The sequence below is a fragment of the Phyllobates terribilis genome, unplaced genomic scaffold (assembly GCF_046119375.1).
Source record: "Phyllobates terribilis strain yellow unplaced genomic scaffold, ASM4611937v1 Scaffold_115__1_contigs__length_5345438, whole genome shotgun sequence".
Lineage (NCBI taxonomy): Eukaryota > Metazoa > Chordata > Amphibia > Anura > Dendrobatidae > Phyllobates > Phyllobates terribilis.
The window spans coordinates 5,312,846-5,323,328 of record NW_027362875.1 but is presented as its reverse complement, the minus strand read 5'-3'; the positions used below and the strand labels follow the sequence as shown (position 1 = coordinate 5,323,328).

The following is a 10,483-nucleotide window of genomic DNA, read 5'->3' as shown; positions in this document are numbered from 1 at the left end:
TGGATGGCATTCCTATGAGTGCCCTACTGGACACCGGGTCACAGGTCACCACCATCCCGTACGTGCTCTTCAAGCAGTACTGGAATGACTCGGATATTACCCGCTACCCTGACGACGACTTGAGTATCATCACCAGCAATGGTCAGCCCGTGCCACAGATCGGATTTAAAGAGGTGACCATTAAAATTGGTAGAGTTGAACTGGCAGCACAGGGACTGATCATTGTAGACATTGACAAACACGAGAGTCACCCAAAGATAACTCTAGGAACTAATGTAATTGAAAATTGTCTTGCAGAGGTGATTTTCCTTTTACAGCAGGTTGCCAAGAACGCCAGCTCCGGCGAGCAGCGAGTGCTCCAAAAAGAGATCCGGGCACTGATGCGACGGCAACAGGTGGAACTCTCCGGCGGTGAGATTGGTAGCGTGAGAATGTGTGACCCTTTCCCTATTGCCATGCCCCCAAAAAGTGAAATGATGATTTGGTGCCGGGCAGCTATTGGTCTGAGAGGTAGAGATTACCAGGCAATGGTAGAACCAGTTTACTCAGACAGTAGGCCCACCATCTTGACAGCACGGGGGGTGGTTAATGTACGCCATGGGAGGGTGCCCGTTCGCATAATCAATATCGGGAAGAGGGAAGTGTACCTGCCCCGGTATGCCACGCTAGCCAAATTATATACCATTAACCAAAATGCTATACAATCTGTGGAACCCTTGCCTCCATCTCACCCGGAGGAAGGTAACGGCTCTAAGAAAACAATGGAGGACTGGTGTCAGCAACTACATTTGGGTACTGACTCCACTCCCTCACACCAGAAACAGGGAGTCTATCGGGTGGTTCAAGAGTACGAGAGAGTGTTTAGTAAACACCCGTTAGACTTCGGGCGAGTCAAGGGGGTAGAACACCACATCCCCACGGGAGACCATCCTCCCATAAAAGAGAGGTATCGACCCGTACCCCCTGCACACTACCAACACGCCAAGGGGATGCTTAGAGACATGAAGGAGGCTGGGGTGATCAGGGATAGCTGTAGCCCCTGGGCAGCTCCACTAGTCTTAGTCAGAAAAAAAGACAACACCATGAGGATGTGTGTAGATTACCGGAAAATCAACCGTATTACACACAAGGATGCGTACCCCTTACCAAGGATAGAGGAGTCATTGGCTGCTTTAAGATCTGCTAACTTCTTCTCTACCTTGGATCTCACTAGCGGGTACTGGCAGGTTCCTGTAGCAGAGGCGGACCGGGAGAAGACCGCATTCACCACCCCGATGGGACTTAGCGAGTTCACCTGCATGCCGTTTGGACTCTGCAACGCCCCAGGAACCTTCCAACGACTAATGGAGTGTTGTCTGGGCCACAGAAACTTCGAGACGGTCCTGTTGTACCTGGACGATGTCATCGTATATTCCAAGACGTATGAGGACCACCTGAAACACCTGGCGGAAGTGTTCGAAGCTCTGGCGAGTTACGGCCTAAAGGTGAAACCCTCCAAGTGTCACCTCCTGAAACCAAAGGTGCAGTACCTGGGACACGTGGTGAGCGCTGACGGAGTGGCTCCCGACCCTGATAAGATCACCGCAATTAAGGAATGGCCAAGCCCCTCCAGCGTAAAAGAAGTGCGGCAGTTCCTCGGGTTGGTAGGCTACTACCGAAGGTTTATTCCCGGTTTCACCAAAAAGGCAGCACCTATGCAGGACCTCCTGATAGGCCAGTCCCGGAAGGCCAAGAACCAGAAGCCGCCCTTCAAATGGGAGGAGCTGGAAGAAGAGTCCTTCCGCCAGCTGAAGATGGCCCTCACGGGGGACGAAATCCTGGCGTACCCGGATTATAGCCAGCCCTTTATCCTCTACACCGACGCCAGTAACATCGGGCTAGGAGCCGTACTGTCCCAGATCCAGCAGGGGAAGGAACGAGTAATCGCCTACGCCAGCCGAAAACTGCGACCCACCGAAAGGAACCCCGAGAATTACAGCTCATTTAAGCTAGAGTTCCTGGCCGTAGTATGGGCAGTCACCGAGCGCTTTAAGCATTACCTCGCTTCTTCCCGGTTCACCGTGTACACGGATAACAACCCGTTGACACACCTGGACACGGCAAGACTCGGTGCCCTGGAGCAGAGGTGGATGGCCCGTCTGTCTAACTACGAGTTCACAATCAAATACCGGGCCGGACGCTCCAATACCAACGCGGACGCCCTGTCCAGGATGCCCAACCTGCCGGACGAAGGAGAAGATCCGGAGGGACTGGAAGAAGTTGAACTCCCTGCGTTCCACCGTCATGGGACTATCCAGTATTCCCACCGGGTAAGGAGTAAGCAGGCTGCTACGTTGAACCCCTTACCTCACTACAACTGGGCGGAAACGCAAGACAGTGACCCTGCCGTCCGGCTGGTGAAGGAGATGCTGACTCGGCCAGAGGCTCGCCTTGACCCAGACGCTCCGGAGGAAGCCAAGCAACTGTGGGCTGAGAAGAGTCGACTGTTCCTTTACAAGGGGAAGTTGTGCCGCAGAATAGTTAACTCTCGGACGCATGAACTAATCTGGCAAGTAGTGGTGCCACGAAGAGACGCAGCCATGGTGATGGAGGCATACCACGACGGGGCTGGACACTTCGGATGGAAGAAGCTGGAGTTCCTGCTGCGCGAGCGGTTCCACTGGGTAGGCATGAGGGGAACCATCGAGAGGTGGTGCAGAGACTGTGGCCCGTGCAACCTAAGAAGGAAGGACCGTGCCAGCCAGAAGACTCCCCTGCAGTCCATCGTCACCCGGCAGCCGTTGGAACTGGTAGCCTTGGATCATGTAAAACTGACCCCAAGCAGAAGTGGCTACGTCTACGCACTAACCATCGTGGATCACTACTCCCGGTTCTTGGTTGTCGTCCCTGTCAAGGACTTAACAGCTTGAACAGCAGCTAGAGCCTTCCAGCAGCATTTCTGCCGTCCACACGGGTACCCGGACCAAGTGTTGACAGACCAGGGACCTGCCTTTGAAGCGGAGGTCTTCCAAGAATTCTGCACTCTGTATGGCTGCCGGAAGGTAAGGACAACACCCTATCATCCGCAAACTAATGGACTTTGTGAGAAAATGAACCAGGTGGTAATGGATCTTCTGAAAACGTTGCCCCTGGAAGAACGCAGTCTGTGGCCTGAGAAGCTGCCCGATCTGGTGGACCTATACAACCACATCCCGGTAGGTTCCACCAACTGTACCCCGGCTTACCTAATGAGGGCGAGACCTGGTAAGTTACCTGTTGACCTGGAAATGGGAGTCCTGACACCCGAGGACACTTCACCAGAAGCAGACTGGGACACAGAAAGGCAGCAGCAGTACCGGAGAGTACAGGAGAGCGTGGAGCGAAGTCTCTGTCAGGCTAGGGAAAGGCAAGAGAAAACTTACAACCAGTATGCTCCCGCTGTTCCCCTGGTACCCGGAGAGCAGGTCTTGAAGAGAAAAAGACGGCTCCACAAGTTGGACGACCAGTGGGAGAAGGACCCGTACACCGTACTGCCCTCAAGCCACGACAACCCAAAGGTCTGTACCATCAGTAAAGACGGAGGGGAAACCACAACCATTGTATCCCGGGATCACCTGAAGAAGTGTCCCGAACAGCTACGGAACCCTGAAGAGGAACAAGAAGACCCTCGACCCGTAGAGGAAAGCGAAGACATGGTTAGTACTGTGCTCGGAGACTTCCCTCGGTCTTGGACTCAAGTCAATGGCGCAGTTGTGGTACCCGTACTCACCTTCCTCCAACCAGCATCCCAAGCACCTACGGAGCGACAGGTAGAGCTGGAAGAGCAGCCGGTCCAGGAGGTAGAAGACTCCACACAAGCAGAACAGGAGGATCAACCCTCTGCTTATAGTGAGCCTGCCGTACCCCTAGTGAGCCAAAGAGCCGGTAGACAGCTGCCCAGTTTACCCTTGACAGCTCCTACACCCTGTAGTTCAGGGCTAGACAGTCAGCTCCGTAGGTCCACTAGGGCCACTAGAGGCCAGTTACCCGCACGTTGGAGGATTTGAAATGTATAAATTGTTTTATTTGTGGTTACCTGTTTTTCTTGTTACTTGTAAATAATTATGTGTTTCTAGTTATTTTTAGGAGTCCTTGGTGGATTTACCGGGAATCCTTGTACATAGTTGGAGCGTAACCCAGGACGGACTAAAGACTGTTAAGGACTCGGGGCAGGACAGACCCCTACCTGGTTACGTCTCCATGTTTTGGTGAAATGGACACCTTGCTTTCTTCAAAGACTGCACCCGGTTACGGACATGCCGTGACCACCTTTATGTGTTTCTTTATTGTATTGTTATTGTTATATCTTGTTATGTTTTTCTAAAATATGTTTAGTCCCGGAGTACTAAATTTCACTAGGGGGGAATGTGACACCCCAGGGGTCTGGTTGCCACAGTGATAGAGATATTACGTCTGAGAGCAGGTGGGAGGTCTCTTGGTCAGGGATTCTATGCATGCCACACCTCCTGCCCAGTCCTGGGAGGGGAAGGACTTCCCCTATATAAACCTAGGGCTGAGGCAGGGTTAGTGAGTAGAGAAGAAGCAGAGAAGAGAAGCAAATATAGGAAGAAACAACAGGAGCTCTGTGGAGCAGTGTTACAAGGAGTCAGGGGCTGGCAGCTGCAGAGCTCGCCCTGACTGAGAAGTTATCACCGGACCCGGAGTCCGAGGCTGTGGGGACTAACTCCTATCCAGCAGCAGAAACCGACCGGCAGGGGATTGCAGGTCCTCTGGCCCAGAAACCCGAAGGCCCCGAGTCACCGGCCATACGGGTGAGCACCACACGGTACACTCAGGGACGTGGGCTACTTATACCCGCCTCTAGCAAGGTAGCCAGAAGAGTATCGTTAGTTTGGGAGGCCTACAACTCCGCCTGGCCAGGGGAGATCCCATCTGCTCAAGGACTGACCAGGCCCCAATCGCTAGCCAGTACTCCGGGAGGGTCTATCTTTGTCACCAGTAAAGACCCTGAACTACACAGTACCGTCTCCGAGTGGTTCCTGCTACCCCCATCATCCACGTCGGCTGCCCTGAGGCCATACCCCTCCCGTTGGGGGTTATACCACCACGCTGCACAATCTCACCACCGGCCTCAGCGGTCTGCCCTGCAGCGGCGGCTCCAAAGCTGCATTCAACGGGTGGCGTAGTCGTCCTACATCTACTGCTAAATACAGCGCCACTTAGTTTGACTCCCTGGGCACGGACCGGATCACCGCCACGAGACTACAACCCTCAACAGATCCGGCTCCGGGTAAGCTCCCGCGTGCGCAACGCAGCGCGACACAGGCCCAGGGGCGCGTCAACAGCACTGACTGGGTGCAGGGCTCATGTGATGTAACAACCCCGGGAATGTGAGTCCCGGCACCGCTGGAACGGCGCTGGCTTGGGAGCGGAGTATGAGTGTTTTTATTTTAGCTAGGCCAAACATGAGGAATGACACGGGTTGTCCTAGTAGTGAACAACCTCTTTAAGATGATACAATTTTCAGTTAAAACATTTTCAACATTTTGGACATGAAAAAGGCTTTTCCCTTGTCTTACTTTTCTAAAGTTTATTAAGAGTTTATTTTCAAGGAAAACATTTTCCACATTAAGAATATAAAAATGGCTTCTATCCTGTGTGACTGCTCTGGTGACTAAGAAGAGATGATTTCTTCACAAAACATTTCCCACATTGTGAACATGAAAAAGGCTTCTCCACTGTGTGAGTTCTCTGGTGTATAACAACAGCTGATTTCTGGTTAAAACATTTCCCACATTGTGAACATGAAAAAGGCTTCTCCCCTGTGTGAGTTCTCTGGTGTATAACAACAGCTGATTTCTGGTTAAAACATTTCCCACATTCTGAACATGAAAAAGGCTTCTCCCCTGTGTGAGTTCTCTGATGTCTGATAAAAGTTGATAACTGTGTAAAACATTTTCCACATTCTGAACAAGAAAAAGGCTTCTCCCTTGTGTGAGTTCTCTGGTGTATAACAACAGATGATTTCTGGTTAAAATATTTCCCACATTCTGAACATGAAAAAGGCTTCTCCCCTGTGTGAATTCTCTGATGTCTGCTAAAATTAGTCATGTGTGGAAAACATTTTCCACATTCTGAACATGAAAAAGGCTTCTCCCCGGTGTGAATTCTTTGATGTCTGATAAAACTAGTCATGTGTGTAAAATATTTTCCACATTCTGAGCATGAGAAAGGCTTCTCCCCTGTGTGAGTTCTCTGATGTCTGATAAAAGTTGATATCTGTGTAAAACATTTTCCACATTCTGAACATGAAAAAGGCTTCTCCCCTGTGTGAATTCTCTGATGTTTGATAAAACTAGTCATATGTGGAAAACATTTCCCACATTCTGAACAGGAAAAAGGCTTCTCCCCTGTGTGAGTTCTCTGGTGTATAACAACAGCTGATTTCTGGTTAAAACATTTCCCACATTCTGAACATGAAAAAGGCTTCTCCCCTGTGTGAGTTCTCTGGTGAATAACAAGATTGGATTTCCTGCTAAAATATTTCTCACATTTGGAACAAGAAAATCTATTCTCTATCGTATGAATTTTTTGATGTATAGGAAAAGACTTTTCGTGGGGAAAACTATTACCACATTCTGAATGTGAAAATGGCTTCTTTGCTTTAGGAGCAGTTTGTCTTTTAGTGCTTATTTTGTGACTATGATTTTCCTTAGTAGTCGGTAATGAATCAGAAGACAGGACCTGTTTCAAAGGATCAGATGACAGATTTTTGCTGTGAAGGGATGATGGTATATCTGGAGTAATGGCATTCACTTCAATTGTATCCTGTGGGATCTCAAGATCGTCTGATTTAAAAATTGAAGATGTCAGCTGTCCCTCTGATCTCCTGGTACAGTCATCTGCTATGATAAAAATCAATTATTATTTTTCATTAAAATATCCTTGAATTTTATATTTTTTAACATTTCTACTTAAACTCTCTGTAAAAATATGAATTATTCAGCAAGACAATGACAGTTCACAGTCTAATAGAAAACCTCATAGGATGAACCTGGGGAAAATAATACCAATAAAAACTTCCACTCATCCCGCAAAGAACAAGCCCCCACTCAGGCCCATCATCTGTCAGTGGAAAAACGGAGGTTTCCACATTATTAGTGTCTCAAAGGCTCTTGAAGAGCAACATGGCTTCCATAAACCAATCCAGCAATATCTGCTCTCCCAAAGTCAAATCTCCCCCTCACTTCGGAGCCTTGCAGTGCGCCCAAACCACATTCAGCCTCCATGTATTTGGCATAACTATAGTGAGAAGAATCCACTTAATTTACAGAGTGTGTCTCCTGGAGCACAAGGTGGGCACTATGTGTTGGGTAACAAAATGGCAAATGCACAATTTTCACTCTCCAACATCCACTGCGTGCTAATTTCCGAAAAGTACCTGTAGAGTCAAAATATTCCCTACTTCTAAAGATTAATTCATTCAGGGTTATAATTTCCAAAATGGAGTCACTTTATGGGGATTTCTACAGCTCTAGTTTTCTGCCTTTTGTCATGGCCCACCATGGCCCAAGCCTAGGGGTTTCTGTGTAAGTCCAGATACAGAGAAAACGGAGTAGATACTGCTATAATAATAATAATTTTTATTTATATAGCACCAACATATTCCGCAGCACTTTACAATTAAATAGGGACATGTATAGACAATATAAACAATACAATGTATCACATTTAAACAGCTACAGGAGGAGCGAGGGCCCTGCTCGCAAGCTTACAATCTGTATGGAAATGGGGGGACACAATAGTTAGAACATGGTCATCAGCCAGTATCAGTATCTGTGTGCTATTTGGTGCATGGAGGATGTGGAGACAGATGAATACGCAGGGGCAGATTAACATTTAGGAGGGAACATAGGAGAGTTAGGTTAGTGAGTTGAGGTGATACAGATGTGTTTTTAAAGCATGAAGACATGGGGGCTAGATATTAGTCGGATTGTTTGGGGCACGGCATTCCAGAAAAATGGCGCGGCACGAGAGAAGTCTCGGAGACGGAGGTGTTAGGTTCAGATTAAAGAGGATGTTGGTCTTAGATCAATTGCAGAACGGAGGGCACGGGAGGGGTGATAGAGAGAAATGAAAGATGAGATATATGGCGGTGCAGAACTCGAGAGAACCCCTTTACCCCCGAAGGAAAAAATCATTTACTTACACACAAAAATTGTAAGGCTTGTTTTGAGTTTGCCAAAAGACATGTGGGAGACTCCCCAAATGTAAGGAGGAAGATGCTGTGGTTAGATGAGACCAAAATTTAACTTTTTGGCCACAAATGTAAACAGGTGGCAGAATCATACTGTGGGGATGTGTTTTGGCAGCAGGGACAGAGAAAATGGTCCGAGTCGCCTATCCTTCTCTGAAATTTGACGACACAATTCCTTCTCCCAACCCTAGTAAAGGGTAGAGGGTCATTGCTGGTATCCATTTGTGTTGCTTTGTGTATGCAAGATAGAAGTTTAGTACAAGGACCTACTTGAGTGATTAAGGGTTCAAACAGAGTGAGTTCATCCTTTATACTAGAAATATGTTAGAATTTATAAATGACCTGAGCTGGAAATAAGCCAGGCAGGATAGACTCCTAATTGGAAAGGAGCCGCGAAGTTCTATAAAGGAAGGAAAAGAGCCTGATCCCATGAGAATGTGTCTCAATCTAACCCCATCAGATCAGTCCCAGATTAGAAATGAGTCTGTACCTTAAGCAGAGGGAAAATCTGGGTTGCCAAACATTGGCATTAATGGACCCAACCTACGTGGTATAGACGATGAGATTAAGACTTGATCCCATGTTTTCAAAAAGTGTTGAGTGGGTATTGGTAATTGTTTAGTTTGTACATGTATTTAGTCAGTCAATCCAAGGTAGAGATGTGAGTATCCACGGATAGAGGTCCCCTTCCAGTTTCACTCATTGCTTATGTTCCACAGACGTGAACCAGTCCAGTGCTCTCATAAGAATCAAAGATTGATGGTAATTTTTTTAGGTCAGGCATACTAGTACCCCCCTTTATTTTTTGGAACATCACAATATTTTAAAACGAATCCTAGACCTCAACATTCCCCATACTACCTAATAGCGTTGTCGAGATGGGAGAAAAAGGTCTGAGGCGCGCAGGCAGGAACGATCTGGAATATATAAAGAAGTTTTGCCAAAATGTCCATTTTATCACATAAATACAACCAAACCAGGACAAGGGATTGAAGCTATAATTCATTAAATTTTGAAGAGTTTGTTCAAGGACAGTGATATAATTTAAACTATACAGATCATCCATGTTGCCTGGAATTTGTGTACCGAGGTACTTAGGTGTGTCTTTCTGCCACTTAAAGAGAAAGTTAAAAATTAGCTTTTGTCTTATGTTATTGCTTCTGATTTAGAGTAGTTGGCTTTAAAATCGCTTACTTGGCCAAATTCTTCGAATTCCTTTAGTATAGAAGGAAATGAGATAATTGGGTTTGAAAATAGAGCAACAAGTCGTCTGCATATAGAGCTAGTTTATAGTGATGTGAGCCTATAGTAACTCCACTAATATCTGGATTTTTTTGTAATGCTACCGCGAAATGTTCCATCACCAATGTGTATAGGAGAGGTGATAAGGGACACTCTTGCTTTGTCTCATTTTTAATAGAAAATGTGTTATATAGAAGGCCGTTTACCCTATCGCTTTAGGGTCAGTGTAGAAGGAGAGAATTTTAGATAACAAGAAAGAGCCTAACCCAATTTTTCGTAAGGTGCTCTTCAAGAAAGTCCAGTGCATTCTGTCAAACACTTTTTCAGCGTCCACAGAAACAAGGCACATTGGGAGCCCCTGTTTTTTTGCACGTGAAACTAACAATGTTTTATTTGTAATATCACGCACTTCTCTACCCTTAACAAAGCCAACCTGATCATTGCTAACAATTGAGTGTAGGTAGTGGGAGAGCCATGGTGCAATTATATTAGAGAATATTTTGATGTATATTAATGAAATTGGATGAACATTAGGGCAGGCATTTAGTTCTTTTCCAGGCTTTGATAAAACTGTTATGTGAGCCTCAAGTGATTGGGGGGCAAAGGGGGAGTCTTCTGAGATATTATTGAACACTAATGGTAATAACAGAGGTGCAAACATGTTATAAAATCTATTATTGAATCCATCTGCCCCAGGGCTCTTCTTCCCGATAGGGAATGATTTAATGGCCTCTCCTATCTGTTGTTCAGTGAAAGCTTTGTCTAGTATCTCCTGCTCAGGGGTCTGTAAGGAAGGAACGGCAGTGTCCTTAATATATTTGTAAATTTTTGTTTCAAGAAAATTAGGTGACATGTTGTGGTATTTTCCATGAATATTATGAATTGAGCTATAACAGCAATGAAATGCGTCAGCTATGTCAGTGGGGTTATGAATTTATAGCAGTGGGGCTCCTTTTGTTTTGGATACATACAGCTCTGGCAAAAATTAAGAGACCACTGCAAAAT

The 10,483-nt window shown here is 46.7% G+C and overlaps 1 protein-coding gene across 1 annotated transcript in view; it reads right to left on the bottom strand.

Annotated features, from left to right (window-relative positions):
• Window positions 1–5,441: 5,441 nt before the first annotated feature.
• The window catches only part of LOC141201443 (uncharacterized), a 41,019-nt gene continuing 35,977 nt past the window's right edge, over window positions 5,442–10,483 (bottom strand). The window contains exon 8 of the mRNA XM_073663437.1: window positions 5,442–5,905. Coding sequence (XP_073519538.1) covers window positions 5,629–5,905 — 277 coding nt within the window. The 3' untranslated portion in view covers window positions 5,442–5,628. The remainder of the gene's footprint in view (window positions 5,906–10,483) is intronic.